Source organism: Vanacampus margaritifer, chromosome 3 (genome assembly GCF_051991255.1).
Source record: "Vanacampus margaritifer isolate UIUO_Vmar chromosome 3, RoL_Vmar_1.0, whole genome shotgun sequence".
Taxonomy (NCBI): domain Eukaryota; kingdom Metazoa; phylum Chordata; class Actinopteri; order Syngnathiformes; family Syngnathidae; genus Vanacampus; species Vanacampus margaritifer.
Window position 1 is genome coordinate 1,617,107 of NC_135434.1, and position 21,327 is coordinate 1,638,433.

A 21,327-nucleotide genomic window follows, 5' to 3' on the forward strand; every position below is an offset into this window, starting at 1 on the left:
TATATATATATATATATATATATATATATATATATATTTATATATATATATATATATATAGATATATTTATATATATATATATATATATTTATATATATATATATATAGATATATTTATATATATATATATATAAAAATATATATATATTTTTAGATATATATATATATAAAAATATATATATATATTTATATATATGGGCTGCGTGACATCATTTTCTAGTGGTTTTCTCCTCTGTCCTTTGAGGTTTTCAAGATCTTGCATTCAACGGCTTTTCGCAATCTCAGTGAATAACGCGGCAAACTGCAGCAACAGGACTCGTCCGTGCTGGCATTTCCTTGTTGGGCATTTTGTAAATCCCGCGCCGGTGTGGCTAACAGGCGTCGGCAGGTCGTTAGCGTTGTTTTCTCATAAAAAGCGTGTCTCACGTGTCTGTAAGTAGTCGTGATTGGACAATAAAGTCATTGACATGTTTTGCTTTTATCACCTTTTTTTTTTTTTTTTTTTTTTTTTTTTTTGACGAGGTGATGCTAATGACAAGATGACAAATGCCGTACGCATACTTTAGCTTCTCTTCAAGACAAACTCACCTTTTCACTTGATTCGATTTGACTTCATCTGTTTTTTGGTTCATTGTAGTTATTTTGTTTGCTAGTTTGTCACTTTCTTTGTTTGTTGCTGAGCTACCTAATTGGTTAACCAGCAGTGTGTTTACGAGTTAATCATTAGTTGCTTTGTCTTTAGTCTGTTGTTTTTTTCCGTCAATTAGTGACTTCATTACTTCATCAGTCATTTCTTTCTTTAATAAATTGGTTCATTATTTAGCTAGCTAGTTTGTTATTTTCTTTTGTTAGCTAGTGTGTTAGTTTGTCATTCTTATATTTACTAGCTATTTAATTATGTTAGCTAGTTAGGTCAACAGTTAGTTTGTCAGTTTGCCAGCTCGTTAGTTCAATAGTTTATTGGTGGCTTAGTTGGCTAGTTTGTTACTTTGCTAATTTATTAGTTTGTCAGTTATCTAGTTGTTCCATGGTTAGTTTGTCAGTTTACCAGTTAGTTTGAAAGCCAAGTTGGCCTTGTCTCATCTTTGCAATTAAAAAATTTAGAACAAAAACCACCCAGGCAGAATTGATCGTTGAAGTGAACTCGAGCCTTCGTGGTGACATCATGTGTACTTTATTGTGACATTTTCAGGCATATTTTCCACAAGCTGAGTGGCTTTCCGCTGTTGTACAACATTGACGGATGTTCTTGAGTTGCTCCAGCTGGACCCCCTCCCACCCCACCCCACCCCCCATGCAAGGGTCCTAAACGCGTTCAGTGTGTGGACGACGTCGCTTGTTCAAATTATTGCGATCAGATGTCGGAGGCGGAGAAATGGCCTCAATCGTTTCCTCCCCAGCGCCCCTGAAAGAGATCGCCATGTCGTGGGGGGTGGGAGGTGGCTTGTATTGGGGGGGGGGGCAGCATCCGGACGGGAGCGTGATGCTACAGGATGTGTGTGCTTAACGCCATTGAGGTGCGTTAAATGGGAATCCAAGCCTTTAATGCGGATAATAAGCTACAGCTTTCACACGCGTCAGGAGTGGGCGGTGGGGGGCGAGGGGGTCTGTCTGCAGGCTCGTACTCTTAATGTAAGACTCATCCATGGCGGGGAGGGGGGCCATAATGAGAGATTAGAAGTGTATTGTCAGTCTGGTGTAACACATGCGACTTTTGTTACGTTATGTCATGATTTTTGCCTATAAAGATCCTTGTTTCGAACTTTTGTTGAGTTTGAGGGTGTGTGCCAGGAGATGGGGTGCACCAACTGTATTTGGATGTTGAAGAGAGTGCACAGCTTCAAAAAATGTTATATGGAGGGTGCGCAGTGTAAATGAGGCTACACCAACTCTGTCAGGAAGTTGAACAGTTTGGAAGAAAACTTCCAAACATTTTTTCGAGGTTGCGTGCGGGGAAATGGGGGTGCGCCAAATGTTTGCAAGGGTGGACAAGGGGGTGCGCCAACTCTCAGGATGTTAAAGGAGATTCACAAAAGACACTTTTGAGGGTCTGTGTAAATGGTAGCTGAGAGGTGTTGCATCAAAATTCTTGAGATGGTGTGCAGGGGGAGTTGGGTGTGCCAACTCTGTAAGAAGTTGAATGGTGTTTATAAAAGACTGAGAAGTGGTGCACCAAATATTTGCAAAGGTGTGCGGAGACAAGGGGGTGCACCAACTCTTGTTGTGATTTTTTTGTGTGCACAATAATGTGTGGGGAGAGATAGGAAAAGAGGTGCGCCAACTTTGTCAGGATGTTAAAGGGGATTCACAAAAGACACTTTTGAGGGTCTGTGTAAATGGTAGATGTGAGGTGGTGCACCAAATGTTTGCGAGAGTGTGCAGGGGGGAGTTGGGTGTGCCAACTCTGTAAGAAGTTGAACGGTGTTTATAGAAGATTGAGAAGTGGTGCGCCAAATGTTTGCAAGGGTGTGTGGAGACACGGGGGTGCACCAACTCTTGTTAAGATTTAAAAAAATTGCACAACAATGTGTGTGGATAGATAGGAAAGGAGGTGCGCCAACTCTTGGAAAGGGGTGTGCATCCTGGAAAGAGTGATGTATGGAATGTCATGGAATTCAACTTAAGGAATCAGCTGCTTTTTTTTTTTTCCATGGTTTTGACGTGCTTGTGCGTAAAACTCTCCTGAACAGGAAACCCGCGTTCTTTCCGTGCGTGTGTGCGTGTGCGTGTGCGTGCGTGCGTGCGTGCGTGTGTGTGTGCCAGAGAGGGAGAGGAATACCCGGCTGCTTCCAGCAGCCTTATAATAGCGAGCTCGACAGCCTCGGACCTGTTGCCCGCCTCGCCGCTCCTCACAAATCAGCGCGCAGCTGCCTGCTCCTCGCAGCCGAGCCTCGCGTCTCTTTTTGCGGCCACCTGCACTGGACGTTGCCGTGCCTTCTCCCGGCTTGTGATGCTTCCCCACTCGGGTGATGCCCGATCCTGCCGGAGATAGGAAGCGCTTGTGGGAACTTGTCTGAAGATTCTAGAAAGTGCTTCAGGATGTCTTTTTTGCTTCTGCTCGTGCTGTCGGCGTGGAGCTGCTGCGCGCGTTTCGGATTTTGCGCCTTGCTGCGGTCCGAGGAGGGTTTGACGCAGGCGGCGGTGGCGGGAGATCGCCAGCGTCTGTCCCAGGACACGGTGACGGAGCACATGCACATGCTGTACGACAAGTACAACAAGGCGGGATTCGCTTTCAAGGACGGCAACACGGTACGCAGCTTCAAAGCGCACTGGGGTACGTACGGCACAAGCTTCATTTTGACGCACACACGCCATGCAATTGTTTTGCGGTGCGCAAATGCTCAAAAAGTTGACTTTTCCTGAAACGTGCACGAAGTCTGAAGAAATGGACGTGAATCCACCTGTTGCAGCTTGTTGCCTTCAGCACAACTGTCGAGCCAGCAAACCTTTCTCATTTTTTCATCAAAGACTTTCATGTTATTTCCCCTGCAAAACATTAAATCAAATGTTTCTGCTTAATAATTGACTTCAGTTGGATTTAATCTTTTTTTTAAATATTTTGTTACGATATTGCGTTTTGTGACAGTCAGTCAGTAGAGAAAGCTCATTTTGCTTTTGTGGGCTTTTGCTGCCCCCTGTTGAACGTTAGGAGACATGCACCCGCCAGCCACTTCATTAGGGACAGCTGCTTCTCTAACATCCAATTATGGGGGAAAAGTGTCCTCTTAAAGGTAATACTAATGTAAGTTTGTCTTGTTCACTGACAATTAAGATACCAATTTCCAATCATTAATAACACAAAGTCATTATTATGGTCATTATTAGTATAGTCATAATCTTGTCTTGATTTTGTAATGTTATATATGGGTAGAAATGTAGGTATGAGGTAGGTCGGTTGGTGCTTGGTTGGTCCTAAAATTGGTTGCCAGATAAGAAGGTAGGAGTAGTTGGTCAGCACTCTGTGTACAGGTAGTAGGTAGGTCGTCATCCAGGAGCACAACATTTTTGAAGTTGAAGTCGCTTGCTTGAAGTCCTGGCTGTCGTCTCTTATCAGCTGCTTTGTACTTTCAGGCGTGATCAACAAGAAGCAGCTTCAGATCTTCAACCTGACGTCCCTCACCAAGTCCGAGGACGTCCTCTCTGCCACGCTGCACTACTACATCGGGGACCTCCACAACGGCAGCGGGTCCTGCTCCCGAACCCAAGGCTGCGTCCTGCACGGCCCGCGCAGGCACAGCCACATCCACGCCGTCATCTGGAGCTTCGCCCCCGAGGTGGACCGGATGAGGACTCTGGGCCAGTTCCGCATCAACGTGTCCACGCACTACCGGGACTTTATCTCTTGGCAGTGGAAGGACGTCACCCGGGTGGTCAACCAGGCCAAGGCGCACCACCAGCTCCTTATCGGCATCGAGGTGGCCTCGCGGGGACCCCGGCCCTGGAAGGAGCTCCTGGCTGACCGCTCCCCTTACATCCTGGTGTACGCCAACGACTCGGCCATCTCTGAGCCCGAGAGCGTGGTGGCCACCCTCAGGAGGAACCCCTCAACGGGGGACCCCACGTTGGGGCAACCTGGGCAGAATGCCACGGGGCAGCAGAGGAGCTCTTCCAGGCCCAAACGCTCTGTCAATGTCCTGCTCCCCCTGCAGAACAACGAGCTCCCTGGCCCGGAGTATCCCTACGAGACCACCGGTTGGGACGAGTCCAGTCCCTACGAGCCCTTCCAGAGCAAGCAAGCCCGCCGGCCGCCGCGCAAAAAGAGCCGCAAGAACCCGAGGCACAAAATGCCTCTGCTGCAGTTCGATGAGCACACCATCAAGAAGGCTCGCAAGAAGCAGTGGAACGAGCCTCGCAATTGCGCGCGGCGCTACCTCAAGGTGGACTTTGCTGACATCGGCTGGAGCGAGTGGATTATTTCTCCAAAGTCTTTTGACGCCTACTACTGTGCCGGATCCTGCCAGTTCCCCATGGCCAAGGTCGGGATCTTTCTGGATCTAACATCCCTTCTAGTGTCTAGACCTGGTATTGTTGTGCCTAAAATGCTTGTTGGATGACCGTCGAGGTCCATCAGTCAGTCGGTGTCTAGAGAGGTCCAAAAGGCGTGGTAGGAGTTCTTGGTAGATCCAAAAGTTGCTCGAACCCTTGTTTGGTGTAGGTAGGTACTTGAGTAGCTTAGTGGGTAGTTCGGTACTCCTACTAATGATGCTGCGGGTCCTGCTTGTTCCTCGTGTCCCTGCTGGTACGCCTTGTTGGGACCCGTCTGCCTGCCTGTCTGATTTATTGTCTAGATTGGATTTATTTAACAGTCTACCGACGATGTCTTTTTTTTTTAAGAGCTGCCACACACCGAGCGATTCGGCTGAACGAGACCATTGCAAACAAATACCGTCGCGCGCCTACCAACTTTCTGCAGCGAAAAAACGGCAAGTCCTGGTGTTGTTATCGGGAAGCAGCGCTCAGTGTGCGGCGGTTGTGTAACGAATTTGACAAAAGGAAACAACTACAGAAACATACGTGACAATAACAAGAGGGACGTAAACGTTAGCGGTGTCCAGAGTAGCTCGATAGTTTTCCGTTTGAGTCGGTAGGTGGTTAGCAAGTGGGTAGGTTAGTCTAAAGGTGGTACCGAGCGTTGCTAAATTCCTACCGTCACCTTACGTCGTAATGCTCGTGGATACATGATTGCGTTGCTGATGTCACATGACGGCGGCCGGGTAGATTTGATAGGCAGGTAGGTGGGGAGCTTGCTAGCTAGTTTACTAGGAAGGCGGTTTGTTCAGTCAGACAGTCCAGTAGCTACGGAGTTATGTGGGTAGGTTGGCAGGTAGGTCAAAGTTGCGCCAACTAACCTTCAGGGGACAATGTCACGATGCTACGTAGCTACATAAAAGCATTATGCGTGTCACACATTTGATCAGAAATGTTTGCATTTTGTACAAAACAACAATATATTCATGCTGCCATATTGGACCATTCCCACCAGCGTTGCGCACAAAAAATTCAATCTCAGATCAACATTAGTTGATGCTTTCACTGATCCAGTAGCACGTAGCATCATGCTAACGGTAACAGCCTTCCTATAGCCAATGTGGCTCAAATTATGCAAACAGCAAAGATGCTATCAACGTAGTCGAAAGCTCCTTGAAGGCATCATGTCATGTTTCTATTTAAGGTATGTCAAAAAAACGCAAACTTGCTTCCGATCTGATAAGAAGGCAAACATTCGAAACGTGGCCGGAATGTGCACCACTCAATTCACTCCTTCTTGGCATTCCCAGCCTTTGTAGTGCGCACTAATTATTCCCAGGAGGGGCCTGAGGCGTCGCACTCCTCCTCGCCTGCAGGGGTTGCTGTTTCAAAGGGTGGACACACCCCCTTCAAAGTGCGGGAAAAGACGGCGAGATTCACTTGCAGCATTCTGCAACATTGATCGGAATTGTGGCGATGCAAGAACACGTGAAAAATGCTAAATGTTTGAACGATGTGTAATAACAGCACCGATTTTCAGCAGATTACAACGCAGTCCACAACAAACAAGTCTGCTATGACTTGTCTCAGTCCGAACACTTTTGGAATCTGTGCACCCCCCTTCGATAGATTGCACACCTCCTTGTTCCCTAAACACACCTTTTAAAAAAAAGTTTAGATGTCAAACCTTTGAACCCCCTGAAACATCCCAACAGAGTTTTTGCACCCCTTCTTCCTTGCACATCTTTAAAAAAAATAATAATAATTAATCTGCTCAAAATTTAACATCTCAACAGAGTTGGCGTACTCCTTCTTGACCACGCAAAACTGACAAAAACAAAATTTTGTACTGTAGTCTGAAGCAAAAACCAAACTTTTGAAGCTGCGCACCCCCTTCAACGTCCTGAAAGAATTGCCGCACCCCTTCTCCCGGGCACACAGAAAGTCCTTTTAAAGGTGTCATGTTTAAAGATGCCACTGACCAAGTAGCATTTTTTGTTTGGAGGACATTTTCAAACGCACCCCCAGAAGTGCGCGCAAGACCGTTTTGAGTACCATTTAGTTCCAAAGTATTCATTAAAGTTCAAAGTTCAGCTAATAGTACCCTTGGATTTTTAACGTGAACCACACCATCATTCCACTTTTAATCTTACGCACCCCCTGAAGGGCATTCGCACCATCCCAGTGCGGAAGTCCCTGCATTCGAGGCTGTATTTCAATTATTTTCAGAAAGGTTTTTTATTGAGTTGTTACAAAGAACAAAATGTGTGTGTGAAATTTCCTGTCACTAAAGTTGTTGTTGGGGGTGCGCTTTGCTTTCAGGCGCTGAAGCCTTCCAACCACGCCACCATCCAGAGCATCGTGCGGGCGGTGGGCGTGGTGCCCGGCATCCCGGAGCCGTGCTGCGTCCCGGAGAAGATGTCCTCCCTCAGCATCCTCTTCTTTGACGAGGACAAAAACGTGGTGCTCAAGGTCTACCCCAACATGACGGTGGATTCGTGCGCATGCCGATAGTTCCCTTGGCGCACCCCCCCTTTTTTTTTTGGAAGCAAGTCCAGAAAAGATGCTTTGCTCTTCTGTTTTTTGAAATCGCTCACATCGACACAGGACCCGACGGACTGGGCACTGGAAGGGGGTGCACAATGTAGTTCCAGATGATGGGGGGGGTGCGACGGCAGGAAGTTGTGGTCACATGAAGGAGGAACACTGAAGGATAAATCCCTTTGACGGGGCGCACCTCTTCTCATCAGCCATGACAGCTTTTATCCAAACCTTTGAAAATATGCACCTCCTTCCATCTTCAACGTTACAAGCCACACACCCTTTTTTATTCCTAAACTTTTTCACCACAATGGACAGAGTTGGCGCACCACCTTAAAAGACACCTGGTCTGCCGTGCACCCCTTCTTAAAAAAAGCAAATTCAAAGGCATCGTGTTTAATCATGTGTTTGAATGGAATTAAAATGACGATGTTTCCATACGCACCTCCGGGGGTGCGCGTACCACAGTTATCCCTCTGTTGCTGTGCATTTCCACGACATAACTTTAGCGTGTAACTTTATTGATCCTAAAAGGTGAGCCGATGCCGCTAAGGGGGTGCGCTCCACCATATCAGCTATGTCAGTCTTTCCCCAAAGTCACAAATTCATTTCCATCCCTAAGCTTTTGAAACAACACACCCCTTTTAGCCACAGAGTTGGCACACCCCCTAAAAAAATATTAAAGTTATCACGTTTGACATGATCAAAATAAACCATTTTTCCATGATTGTTAACTTCTAAAGCCACGCACCGCCTTCAAAAAAGGTCAAAACAAAGTCAATTTCTGGAGGTGCGCGCACACCTCAATTTTCCTCATATCTGGCGCGACTGTTAATTGTTATGTAACTTAATTGTGCAACTTCAACCGGACGTGTGGTTCTGAGGTGGTGTTGTTTTTTTTTTTTATCAAAACAAAACATCCTCAGGTTGAATTGAAAGCTGAAGAACCAAAACAAGTATTTATGCAGACCAAACCTTTGCCGTGGTGTACATTTTGGTGTATATACTGCAGCTGACCACTGTTTGTTGACAAGTGCCTTTTGTTTCCAAATCTTGGGAAACTTTGTAATAAAAAGATATTGTGGAATTTATTCTTCAAAAATATAGAAATATATTTCAAATAATTTTGATATTTCAGAGACATTTATTTTGTGTCAATAGATGGTTTGGTTTTTTTTTTTGGGGGGGGGGGGTACTTTTTATACATTTTGTACTTTTTTTGTTAGCGATGCATGCAAGCTTTTTGTTTTCTTTTTTTGTAAATGTTAGAAAAGGCTTGTACAATAAGCTTGCTTAAGTATATTTGTATATGGAAATGTCTTGAAACTATTTATTTTGGTCTTTTTGGTGGAGGGGGCGTGGCCTACAAAAGAGGAAGGCGGGGTCTTCACACGTCACGGACATTTGACCCATGACCTCCCAACACGGGCAACTCCGCCAACTCGCAACGGAATTAAAGGATGCAAAAGACCACACTTTCAAATCCTTGTGTGTGCGCGTGCATGTGTGCGTGTTCGTGGAGGAAGTTGCTCCCCCAAAAAATTCAGATTTTTTTTTATTTGTTTTGTGTGCTTTTTTTTTTTTCTTTTTCCAAAAATGTATTTTATCAAAGATTTACTATTAGTCGAATTGCTCAAAAATGGGAGGAAAAAGTTGTATTTATTGTGGAAAAAAAGTCATTTATCTGCAAAAAGAAAAATAACCCTTTTTTTTTTTTGACTTTTTGGCAAAGGAAGGTGAGGACGACCGTCGGCGCTCAGAAGTCGGCGTCCCATCCCGAAAGCTCGTCGGGGGGGATTTTGTCATCGGGAGGATAAACGTCAAAGTGGCTGTGATCCAGAGGACCCGACACCTGAAACGCATCAAGCAGAGGTCAGCTTGCCCTTCGTTGGCCCACTCTTGTCTCGTTATCTACTCGACTACTTTGTTACGGCTTCGTGTACTTATTTAATTACAGTTACTTCCCTTTTGGGTGTCAGCAAGCCCATTCTGAGTGTTTTTAAGTGTCAGTACGAGCGCACCTGCCACACTTTCGAGTGCCTGGGATGCATGTCAAAGTTCAGCTGTTTATTTTTCCAGAGCGGAATCCAGAAAGTTTGTGCTTACACCGACGACTAGTTGGAACTTTTCTCCACCTTATGAGTACATGATAAGTTTTGAAAACGGAGAAAGGCAAACTTACGTGTCTTTTGAGGGGCGACGCCAGGGTCCGAGCCTTTAGCCCCGCCCAGTCGAAACCGTTAAACCACCTGCACACAAGCTTACTTTCATCAGGATGACTAATAAAAAAAATTAAATCATCTCCTAATATAACTTTTTTTTTTTATCATGCTGTTCTCTCAAAATATGTTACTTTACTTTTTCTTTAAAAAAAAAAAGCATTCATCTTGTAATGTTACTGTTTTTACCACGTATCTCTTTTTTTCTCTTTTAAAAAACACATAAAAATTGTCAATTACAATTTTCATCAAAAAGTTCTAATAAAAAATGTGATTAGTTTTTTTGTACATAAAAAGAGAAACACTTGTTTCATCTTGTAATAGTACAATTTTCACTTTAAAAAAAATCCTTACTTTTTCTTAAAAAACACTTATTTTATACCTATTTTCTTCAAAAAGAAAATCTGAAATGTGATTTTACGTTTTTTCTCTAACAAAAATACCACTAAATTGTCAATTACAATTTTCATTTTTAAAAAAGTATAAAAATAGATAACTTTTTCTATTCAAAACACTTTAATCTCATATTCATTTTTAATCACAATTTTTTTTAATTAGGTATTATTTTTTCTGAAAAAAAAATATTTTGGAAACTCACTTAAATCCCGAAAAAAAAAAATCTGAAAAAAATCACATTTCTGATTGAAAATAAATAAATAATACTCCCTACCCAAAAAACACTTAAATCTTGCAAAAAATACACATTTCATCCCCCAAAAAATAAAAAAAAAGTAATCTCATATTAATTTTTAATCACAATTTTTTTTTATTAGGTATTAATTTTTCTGAAAAAAAAATATTTTGGAAACTCACTTAAATCCCGAAAAGAAAAAAAATCAGAAAAAAAAATATAAATAAATAAATAATACTCCCCACCCAAAAAACACTTAAATCTTGCAAAAAATACACATTTCATCCCCCCCAAAAAAAAAAATGTGTTGTTGTTTTTATTAATAAAAATGTCACAAAGTGATACTACTTTAAAAAAAAAAACTCTAATCTTGTAAATTACAATTTTCATTTCTTAAAATATTTTAATATTACAACTTTACTCTCACAACATTCAAATTTTGTTCTTCAACCAAATGTGCGTGTGCGTGTGCGACCTGTGCTTGTTGATGTCCCCGATGCCGCCTTTCATGTTTCCCAGCCGCTGCGCGGGATTCCCCCTGAGGACGAACGAGCAAGAAGAACAAGCGGCTGGTTGGCGTGCGTGCGTGCGTGCGCGTTTGCGCGTGTTGTTGTGGTGGTTGTGGCGTGTCGCGGGGGACCTGCACAGCCTGCGTATGAAGTCCTCAGGCCGCTTGGCGATCTTCTTGGGGAAGTCCATGTTGTCGACGCCCTTCAGGATGACGGTGTACGTGGTCATCTGGTCACTTCCCGTGAAGGGGGGGCTGGCGGCGCACAGCACAAACTCATTTTTGGGGGTTTGCTTGGCGGGGCCGTTTGGAGGTGCGCACCTCACCTGCCCGTCAGAAGCTCAAACACCAGGATGCCCAGGGACCAGAAATCCACACTGAGACTATGGCCCTTGTTGAGGATGATCTCCGGGGCCACGTACTCGGGGGTCCCGCAGAAGGTCCACGTCTTCTGACCCCCGCGCATCTTCTTAGCAAAGCCGAAGTCCACCTAGAGAGACGTGCTAATATTAGGCTCCACAGTCTCCGCTAGGCTGTATTTCGCCTTCTGTCTCCCCCCGTTAACTGTTACTGGTTACTCATTAGTCCAGAGTTCCTGTTCCTTACGGCTGAATGCTTCTCCACAGTCTCCACTTGGCTGCACTTTGCCCTCACTTTCTTTTGGGATAACAATGTGTCTTGGGGTCTACTAATGGCAACGCATGCTAACATTAGCTTATCATGTGGCTGTACTTTGGCTTTCGATGCTCATCCACAGTCTCCACTTGGCTGCACTTTGCCCTCACTCTCCACTTGGATAACAATGTGTCTCCTTAACCACTCTTAACATCAATGTTTTCTTAGGCTGTGGCTGTGCCTTAGCTCTGGATGCTATTCCACCTTCTCAACTTTGCCCGCAGTCTCCTCTCGGATCCAATCCGCGCAGTCCACTCACCAGCTTGACGTAGCCTTCACAGTCCAGCATGAGGTTCTCCGGCTTAAGGTCTCGGTAGAGGACTGACCTGCGGTGCAGGTACTCTAAGGCCTCGGTGACGCAGCCCACGCAGAACTTGGAGGTGGTCTCGTCGAAGCTCCCCCTGAAGAGGGTCCCGGTGGAGACCGACTGGATCAAAGGGCCAACAAAGACCATCTACCTGCGAGCCTACCTGTCTCTGAGAAGACTCCAGACTTCCCCTCCAAGACACGCCTCCAGCAGCATGTAGACGTATTTGTCATCTCGGAAGGTTCGGAACATCCTGGGGCAGAAGAATCACAAAGTCAAAGTCTGTCGGCTCGCTAGATGGCGCTAAAGGTGACGCTGGCGTCCTTGATTGGCTTTTTACTGGTTGAATGTTGTTATCTTTGCCTTGTGTTTTGAATGTGTTCATATGTACATTGGCAATAACAACAAAAATCCACATCTTTTGCCCATTTAAAAAAAAAAAAGCTCATATGTACCGATTAACTGTTCAATTAAAATAAATAAAATTAATAACCAATGAAAAATACAAATAATAAATACAATAATAATAAATAAAACAAAAAATGAACTAAATACAATAAATTGAAGATGTCGATCAAGGCACCAATGTAGTGTCAATTAAAAAGGACCACATGTCCATCTGGCTCCTGAATTTTGCCAGTGCAAATATTGGCGAGTGCGAAAATTGCGACGCGATCCCGACCGGACAACGAAGGGCGAGCTGGCTTCGGCGAGGATGCGGCGCTCCGAGTGGATGTGCTCCTCCTGCCGGTTTTCCACCACGTGCTTCTTCTTGATCATCTTCAGCGCAAAGGTCACGTCCTCGCCCTTCACCTTCACCTGACGCATGACCAAAGACAACTTTTACTATCATCGACGTAAAAGACTAGAAATACACACACAAAAAAAATATTGTTTAAAGAAAATTAAAAACCGGAATTTTTGCTGGAATTTTTTTTTTCCTTCAAATTTTTTAGATGACTTCTTTTGGGATTAAAAAAAATCTTACTTTTTTTTCTCAGAATTTAATCTTTGTATATTTCAACAGTATTTGCAAGCATTTTTTAAATCCTTGAAAAAACATATTTAAAATGCCCCAAAATTCACTGAAAAATTATACTGAAAAATATGATATTGAAAAAAAAATTTATCTTATTGTTGCCATATTGTCCTAAACCGGCTTTAATCTTGTAAGATTACTATTTTATTATTTGATCAATCTTCTATTATTTTTTATTTAAAAACAATATTTTTTCTTTCCAAAAACCCGACTGTAGCTAACGTAAAATTCCCAATGGGTGCGCTCGTTGCGTGCGGTTGTACCAGTTCCACTCGACCGAATCCGCCGACGCCGAGCGTGGCCACGACGTCCATGTGGTCGAGCGGTCTGGACGGCGAGAAGGCGGCCGCCATTTCCTTCAGACGTCGTACGTCGGGGTGCAGCGTCTGACTGGGGCGCCGCCACGACAACTTCCTGCGCGGGACGGCAGCCGTGCTGAGCTAACGTGGGCGCGGCGGTAAAACAAACGCGCGAGGGATCGAGCGAGCGCCGTACCTGGCGTGTCGCTTCATGTCGTCCTGGTCCAGCGTGGCCACGTAGTCTTGGAGGCACTTCTGGAGCTCGTTGAAGGTTCCCACCGTCTGATTGAAAGTCCTGGAACCACCAACAACATTATGCTCGCTAACTAGCACGCTAACGGACATGCTTACTAGCAGTCGCTATGATAAATCGAAGTATACATTTTTTATCACCTTCATTTGTTGAAGATAACCTTGAAACCGTAACTCTAAATGGAACCCTAATTTAAAAACCCCAACCCTGGCTTAAAACCCCAATTTGAAACCCTAGCCCTAATTAAAAACCCTAAGTCCAAACCGTTAGTTGAAACCTTAAAACTGTCTTGAAACTCAAAACCTAATTTAAAAGCCTTGTTTAAAACACTAGTTTGAAACCCTAAAACAGGATTTGAAACACTCACTGTGGCTTTATACCCTAATATGAAACCCTAGCCCTGGTTTAAAAACTAATTCAAAACCTTAACACTGGATTGAAACCCTAACCCTAGCTTGAAACCCAGATGTGAAACTTAACCCTATTTTAAAGCCCTAACCCCAAAAAATCGTAATATAGAAAGAAACTCTAACTTTATTTTGAAACCCCAACATGGTTTGAAAGCCAAATTTGAAACCCTAACCCGAGCTCTAAAACCAAAGCTCAAACCCTAGTTTCAAACGGCTAACGTTATGCGTAGACCCCAATTTGAAACCCTACCACCTGAGCATGTCGTGCACTTTGACTCACTGTCTGTCCATGAGGAGGCACTCGACGCCGTCGTCGTCGGCAACGATGTTAGCGGACCTGACGTCGTCGCTAAAGCAAACGATCGCGTTAGTATTAGCATTAGTGATTAGCACGTGGAAGCTAACAGCTACCTGATGAGCGCCTTCTCCCCAAAGTAGTCGCCCTTTTCCAGCGTGTTGATGACCCGAGGACTCTTGCGGTTCTCCGTGGTCTGGGTAACCTTCACCTGAAAAGAAGCTTTTAGTAATGCTAGGGTGTTTACAGGAAATTGCTAGCAGAAGCAGTAGACGCCTTACCTTTCCTTGAGCAATGATGTAGAAGGTGCTGCCCTCCTCGCCCTCGCGGATCACGTAGTCACCCTTGTTGTAGTATTCCTGACGGGAAGGGAAAGGTCAGGAATCAAGACTAAAACAACACCAACAACCCTACTTTGAAACCTTAATCCAAGTCTGAGACCCTAACCCTAAATTGAAACGTAAACCCCAACTTGAAACTACAAGCTTATTTGAAACCCTAACCCTTGTTTCACGCACCAACCTAGGCCACAAATTGAAACCCTACTTTGTAACTCTTACCAAAAATGTGCAACCTGAATTTGAAACCCTGATCCTGGTTTGAAACGCCAATCCTAATTTGAAGTCACAACCCAGGCTTGAAACCCTAATTTGAAAATCGACTCACTGTTTGAAAGCCTCACCTTGTCTTGAAGCCATACTTTGAAACTTGAACCCAAGCTTGAAACTTTTCCTTGAACCCCAACCCTTGCTTGAAACCTTAATTTGGGATTGTAACCCTTGTTTGACACACTAACCCCAATTTAAAACCTGAACACTGATTTGAATATCTTAACCCAGTTGGAAAACCTTATTTGGAACCCTAACCCTTGTAAACGCTAACCCATGTTGGGATTCTAATTCTGGATTAAAAATGTGGTTTCTGTTCCGTTAGCAGGTGCGATTTCTTCATTGGTCAAACGTGAAGCACTTGTTGATGCTGCGTGAGAACCTTACCACCTCCAGACAGTCCACGATCTTGCTGAGCTTGTCGTCAGGCAGGTTAGCCAGAAGTGACACACTGACGGGGACAAAACACACACACACAAAATGTCAAACTAAATTCAATCCACATCTGATTCCGATTTGGCCACATTGTATCTGTAACCTGTAATGACGCTAATCTAGAATTTCAATCTTTAAAACTTAAAAAAAAGGAAGAAAAAGATTTGATTTCTTCAGGCAAACTTGAAACCTTCACTTAAAACCATGACGTGGCCTAAAAACCTAACCCTCGAATCACTCAAATTGTTTGAAACCCTACTTTGAAACCTTAACCCTGGCTTGGAATCCTAGTTAGAAAAGTTAACTAAACCTTAAAGATGGCTTTCCATCCTTGATTAAAACTTGAATTTGTTTGAAACCCTAATACAGACTTGAAACCCCAAACAGTCTTGAATCCCCCACTTAAATCCAGGACCCTAATTTGAATCCCGTAACTCTGGTAAATGTGACACACTGATGGAAATACAACCACAAAAATATCAAAGTTTTATCTAGATCTGATCCCGATTTAGCTGCAGTGTAAATTGAACACCTGATAACAACCCTTAAATAGAAACCTTGTTTCCAAATCCTAATTTTCAACCATAAAAACCTGCTGCAACCAAATTGAATCCAGATCTGATCCAGATTGCATTGTAGCATGTAAAAGCCAATTGAACAACTGGTTACAACCCTAAACGTAGCAAGCTAACTAGCATGTATAAAACCCTCATTTCAATCCATAAAACCCTACTGCAACCAAGATGAATCCAGATCTGATTCAGATTTAGCGGCAGTGTGAACGTAATGTACAGAAACTCATGCGTCTGTCACATGAGGTCATATTTTTCATACCGAGGTGGATGTTTTTAGCCCCGGGGCGCTAACCAACCTGCGCAGGAAGTGTCTGTACTGGTGGTGGCGCGTCTCGGCCGTTCTCCTCATGATGTTCTGGAACGCCTCGCGGTCCAGGGCCCACGTGCACACTTTGTCCACAGCTGCCGTGGAAACAAAGACGGGAAACAAACAAACACTTTTTTGGGGAACAAAGAACAATGATCTCGATTTTCTGTATCTGCTTTTAATTGAGATCTCTCCAGACTTTTGAAAGTCAGCAGTTTTTTGAATAAAGGACACTCAATTTTAAATCCTGATTTTAAATGGAAACACTTTTTGTGAATACAAAAAACGGTATATTTGAAACTTTTGTGCAAAAAAAACTTGCGAATAAAATCATTTGATTTGGATTCGAACCATGATTGGAAAATCTTGTGCGAGCGGTTTTGGAACACTTTTTTATGACAGGATTTTGACAGGGAACGTACGTCTGACTGGTTTTGAAAGAAACGACTTGATGATTTGAATTTATCCTAACTGTTTGCTAGCATCTTGTGCTAACCGCTAACGATCCCATGAGCTTATCACTCGGAAGGACGTGAAGACTTTTGTTTCAGCATTTTACACAAGACACTCAGCCGGTTTTGGCAGGTTTTTGTGGACAGAATTACGTTGTACTTTTTATTTGGAACGGGGATCTTTACGCACGTCACCCGGTAGCAAGTTAGCGTTAGCTAAAAGGGAGCTTGAAAGCGTGTTTACCTCGCACGGAGGCCGTACGCAAGCAGTTGTAGAGGATGGCCAGCTCGCCAAACGCCGTCCACGCCGCCATCGATGACACCAGCGCGTCCTGCTGGAACACGTCCAACTTTCCATCTGCGAGTGTGAGAGAGACAGACAGAGAGAGAGACAATAAACTATTGTATTACACACTTGCACACACGTTACATTACACATCATAGTCATGCTTTTATATAACAGGTGCCTGTGTGTGCGTGCGTGCGTGCGTGTGTGTGTGTGTTTGTGTGCGTGTGTGTGTGATCTTGTTTTTGTGACATAGTGGGGCCAACTTTTCGAGATTTCACAGAGTTGTGGGGCCCACCCGTCCACGTGGGCCCCACAAGTTGAGACCTCTTTTTGAGGGTCAAGACTTGGTTTTGGAGTTTTGGCTTGAATTGGGTTATGGTTGAGGTTAGGGTAAGGAATAGGAATCATTTTTCATGGTTGGGGTTAGGGGGAGGGGCTAGAAAATGCATTATGTCAATGAGATGGCCCCACAAAGATAGGAAAAAAAACCTGTGTGTGTGTGTGTGTGTGCGTGTGTGTGTTTGTGTGCATGTGTGTGTGATCTTGTTTTTGTGACATAGTGGGGCCAACTTTTCGAGATTTCACAGAGTTGTGGGGCCCACCCGTCCACGTGGGCCCCACAAGTTGAGACCTCTTTTTGAGGGTCAAGACTTGGTTTTGGAGTTTTGGTTTGAATTGGGTTATGGTTGAGGTTAGGGTAAGGAATAGGAATCATTTTTCATGGTTGGGGTTAGGGGGAGGGGCTAGAAAATGCATTATGTCAATGAGATGGCCCCACAAAGATAGGAAAAAAAACCTGTGTGTGTGTGTGTGCGTGTGTGTGTTTGTGTGCATGTGTGTGTGATCTTGTTTTTGTCACATAGTGGGGCCAACTTTTCGAGATTTTCACAGAGTTGTGGGGCCCACCCGTCCACGTGGGCCCCACAAGTTGAGACCTCTTTTTGAGGGTCAAGACTTGGTTTTGGAGTTTTGGTTTGAATTGGGTTATGGTTGAGGTTAGGGTAAGGAATAGGAATCATTTTTCATGGTTGGGGTTAGGGGGAGGGGCTAGAAAATGCATTATGTTAATGAGATGGCCCCACAAAGATAGGAAAAAAAACCTGTGTGTGTGTGTTTGTGTGCATGTGTGTGTGATCTTGTTTTTGTACATAGTGGGGCCAGGAATAAGAACTTTGGGTATAGTTACTTGTAAGGAATTCGAACTTTTAGAAAGTCACCTGTCAGGAACAAGAACGTTGACAGAAGCATCTGTCAGGAACAGGTTTTCTGCTGAAGCCACCCTAGCTTTTGGGCACAGTCAGGAACAAGAACGGAGTGTTACCTGCCAGGATGAAGAGATGGTTGCCAGCTTCTCCCTGCTGGACCACGTAATCCCCCTGCTGGTACTTGCGCAGGTACATGCACTCCACCATGTCTCGGAGCTGCTGCGGCTCCAAACGCTTCAGGTACTGGTTCCTGTTCAGGGCCTCCACCAGCTGCTTCTTCACACTGCCACACACACACACATAGAAAAAAAAACGTGCGCAACAAACACGGAGGAGTTAGTTGGATGTCGTTGGCGACTGATTGGTCGCCCACGTCGCTGTGACTCAACATTTCTTTGGCGCTGGAGAAAAGATTTGGTCTGCTGTGAAAACACACACACACACACACACAACCCACGACCACGAAAAAAAGAAAACAATCATTCAAATTAAAAAGTCATCACAGCCGTGGTGGGAGGAAGGTGTCACTTCCTGTGTGACGTCACTTCCTGCGTGATAACGCAACCTGCGTTCACGTGCAGGTGCGCCGCTATCTTGGACATGTCGTGTGTTAGGAACCACAATTTGGGGAAAACACTTGTCAGGAACAAGAACATTACTAAAATCACCATCAGGAACACAGACTTTGAGATTATTCTCTTGCAGGAATAAGTACGTGATTTCCATCATCTGTCTGGAACAAGAACTTTGCTAAATTCACCTGACTGCAGAGTCAACTGTCAGGACTAAGAACGCTGATAAAAGTCACCAGTTAGGAACTATGGCTGTCCCTCACAGGAACAAGAACTTCACTAATGTCACTTCTCAGGAAGAAGAAATTTGTAAACCTCAATTGGCAGGAACAAGTACTTTGCCAATGTCACACATCAGGAACAAGAACTCTCGAAAAATCAGCTGGCAGGAATGAGCTCGTTGGGGAAGTTGTGTGTCACAAACTACTTTATTCAAGTCCCCTGCCAGGAACAAGAACTTTACAAAAATCACTTGTCCAGAACAGGGACATTGGGGAAGTCGTGTGTTAGGAAAATGTCCTTAAGTCTGGAGCAAAGGATGCGATAACATAAGCTGCCTGGAACAAGGACTTAGCTCATGCCTAGTGTCATGAACAAGATTGTTGCAGAACTATTTATCAGGAACAAGAACTGCGGTAAAGTCACTTGTCAGGAACAAGGACTTTGCGAAGGTTTACTGTTTGGAAAAAGAATTCTGCTCAAATCTCCAAGAACTTCTGTAAAGTGTTGATGAACGCGTCTCACCTGGACTCTTTGGGTACTTGGGCCTTGTCAAAGGAGAACTTTGGCAGGTGGCTGCAGTCGTAGGTTCGGGATGTCGGTTCCGCAGACACACCCGCTTTGGCGCCCTTCCTCTTATTGAGCGTCTCTTTGTTGTGGACCCCCAGGACACCAACAGCTGTTCGGTTCTCATTCACGTTCCTGACCTCATCCTGTTGCTTTTTCCGCAGCTCCGGGTTGAGGTGCGACAGAGCCTGTTCCTGCGCAGCGAGCTTCTCCTGCAGACTTTTGAGCAGCTGCTCTTGGGCGGCCAGTTCCTGGTCCTTCCTGCGCACCTCCTGCTCCAGCTGTTCCACGCGCGCCCTCAGGGGTGCCGGCGAGGGCCGCTTGTGGCGCTTGCCTTTGGCCGAGCCGTTGCCCATCCTTGAAGAGCAGGAACAGGAACGTCGGGATCGGAGAAAGCCGTCGAAGAAGAGGAGCGTGGCTGTCATTCATAATTGTGTTCGGTTACACAATCAATCAGGACTTGCGAACACACACAAACACACACGTACACGTTTTGCCGCATGTCCACTGAAAATGACATCACGAGTGCCGGACGGGCTCAGCTTGCCATCGTCACATGACCCAAATCAACAGGTGAGCCGTGATTGGCCGTTTTCTGTGCCCTGAGCAACTGTGATGTCATCTTCGGGGACGGCAAATGATCACACACAGATGCACAAATTGTCACACACACGATCACACACAGTCGGACAGATACAGAAACACACAAAGACACCCCAACAAAACGCACAGATATACACGTATTCACAAATCCTGACACACACACACACACACAGACACACAATAAAACACACACAAATACACGCACACTTACAGTGACAAAATAAGAGCCAGACTTATACACGCACAGATGCGCGCGCTCGCACGCCCCATTTGCACATAGACGAACACGCACGCACGCAGAATTACACAAAACTTGCACACACCTACACACAGACCAACACACGCGTACACAATTAGGAATTCCACAGAAACAATAAGAGTGTTGTTCCTGCCAAGTGATTCCCGCTCAGTATGCACGTGAGCCTCCACCATCTGATGACGTCACGCGTGCAATTTATGTACACAGTGTCGCTAAAACGACGTGACGGCAACCGGAAGCCTTACCTGCGACCAGTGACGAGATCCAAGTTCGAGTCCCGGCCGCTACAAGCCGGTGCGCCCCTTCCACCGGCGTAAGGCTCTTTCCTTTCTTTCTCTCTCTCTCTCTCTCTCTCTCTCTCTCTCTCTCTCTCCTCTTCTACTCCGCTCGCATGCTCACTGCGTGCCGGGGCTGCACACGCTCACGCGCGCGCGCACCCGCGCGCATGCCTGGATGTTCACGTGCGTTTAGAAGCAGAACATGTCAAATCGGTAAAATTACCGAATGAACAATACTGAGCTCTCCAGAAAAAAAAAAAAAAGCAGAACGTCCAGGAACAATAACAGAACTTTGTCAGTATTTCGGATTTGAGGCGCTCACGACAATTGCGTTGTGTTTATCTATTTGTGTGTGCGTGTGTGTGTGTGTGTGTTTGCCTGTGTGTGTGCCCGGCAGACATTTCCCTGGCTGAGGCCACCAAAGCTGGCAGGTGTCCAAATGTGAGGAGCTCATCAATACTTGCCTGCCTGAACAGCGGCAGGCCAGCAAGGCGAATGTTGAGCAACTTGATTTGCTCACATCGCTTGTCAGAACTGTGAGGAGTTTGTGAACGTTGAAGAACGAACGACCTCGAATGTTGGGGAAAGGAACAGTTATTGAAGTCACGTGTCAGGAACAAGAACAAGCATGTAGCTTGTTTGCTACATGTGAAAGTGAGGTGACATTTAGCGCGGGTCAGCAGGCTGGATGTCAGTTTAATGTTATTTCAAATATATATATATATATATATTTTTTTTTTTTTAAATATTATTCGTCTGTTTTTTAAAGGTCGTGTCTTGAAGCGCGTAAGCCGCTTGTCGACCTTTGACCC

At 44.7% G+C, this 21,327-nt stretch overlaps 2 protein-coding genes across 4 annotated transcripts; one reads left to right on the forward strand and one right to left on the reverse strand.

Moving 5' to 3' along the window:
• The first annotated feature begins 1,694 nt into the window (after positions 1 to 1,694).
• On the forward strand, positions 1,695 to 8,981 carry bmp3 (bone morphogenetic protein 3). The gene is made up of 3 exons (XM_077560411.1): positions 1,695 to 3,275; positions 4,073 to 4,977; positions 7,292 to 8,981. Exons 1-3 carry the CDS (start codon positions 3,041 to 3,043, stop codon positions 7,481 to 7,483), a joined length of 1,332 nt encoding a protein of 443 aa, XP_077416537.1. The 5' UTR covers positions 1,695 to 3,040; the 3' UTR covers positions 7,484 to 8,981.
• On the reverse strand, positions 8,696 to 20,746 carry prkg2 (protein kinase cGMP-dependent 2). Of its 3 annotated transcripts, none has more exons than XM_077560406.1 (19): positions 20,483 to 20,746; positions 19,334 to 19,732; positions 18,134 to 18,300; positions 16,768 to 16,881; positions 16,061 to 16,166; positions 15,142 to 15,205; positions 14,428 to 14,505; positions 14,263 to 14,357; positions 14,132 to 14,200; positions 13,385 to 13,483; positions 13,153 to 13,303; positions 12,533 to 12,669; positions 12,014 to 12,103; positions 11,803 to 11,944; positions 11,195 to 11,358; positions 11,001 to 11,123; positions 10,836 to 10,898; positions 9,693 to 9,759; positions 8,696 to 9,362 (listed from the first exon to the last, which is right to left on the reverse strand). In XM_077560406.1, the coding sequence occupies exons 2-19, from the start codon at positions 19,729 to 19,731 to the stop codon at positions 9,267 to 9,269; spliced, it is 2,223 nt and encodes a 740-aa protein (XP_077416532.1). In that variant the 5' UTR covers position 19,732; positions 20,483 to 20,746; the 3' UTR covers positions 8,696 to 9,266. The 3 variants fall into 3 exon arrangements, with proteins under 3 accessions (XP_077416532.1, XP_077416531.1, XP_077416533.1); XM_077560405.1 differs by having other exon boundaries at positions 19,334 to 19,793; XM_077560407.1 differs by lacking the exons at positions 19,334 to 19,732; positions 20,483 to 20,746 and adding an exon at positions 18,407 to 18,482.
• Positions 20,747 to 21,327: the final 581 nt, after the last annotated feature.

Excerpts from the sequence above, each read along its gene's own strand:
- bmp3 (XM_077560411.1), top strand. The coding sequence starts at position 3,041 with ATGTCTTTTTTGCTTCTGCTCGTGCTGTCGGCGTGGAGCTGCTGCGCG. Across the intron at positions 3,276-4,072 it reads CAGCTTCAAAGCGCACTGGG|GCGTGATCAACAAGAAGCAG; the intron begins GTACGTACGGCA and ends TTGTACTTTCAG. Across the intron at positions 4,978-7,291 it reads GCCAGTTCCCCATGGCCAAG|GCGCTGAAGCCTTCCAACCA; the intron begins GTCGGGATCTTT and ends CTTTGCTTTCAG.
- prkg2 (XM_077560406.1), bottom strand. The coding sequence starts at position 19,731 with ATGGGCAACGGCTCGGCCAAAGGCAAGCGCCACAAGCGGCCCTCGCCG. Across the intron at positions 14,358-14,427 it reads ACATCATTGCTCAAGGAAAG|GTGAAGGTTACCCAGACCAC; the intron begins GTAAGGCGTCTA and ends GCTTCTTTTCAG. Across the intron at positions 13,484-14,131 it reads TGCCTCCTCATGGACAGACA|GACTTTCAATCAGACGGTGG; the intron begins GTGAGTCAAAGT and ends TGGTGGTTCCAG.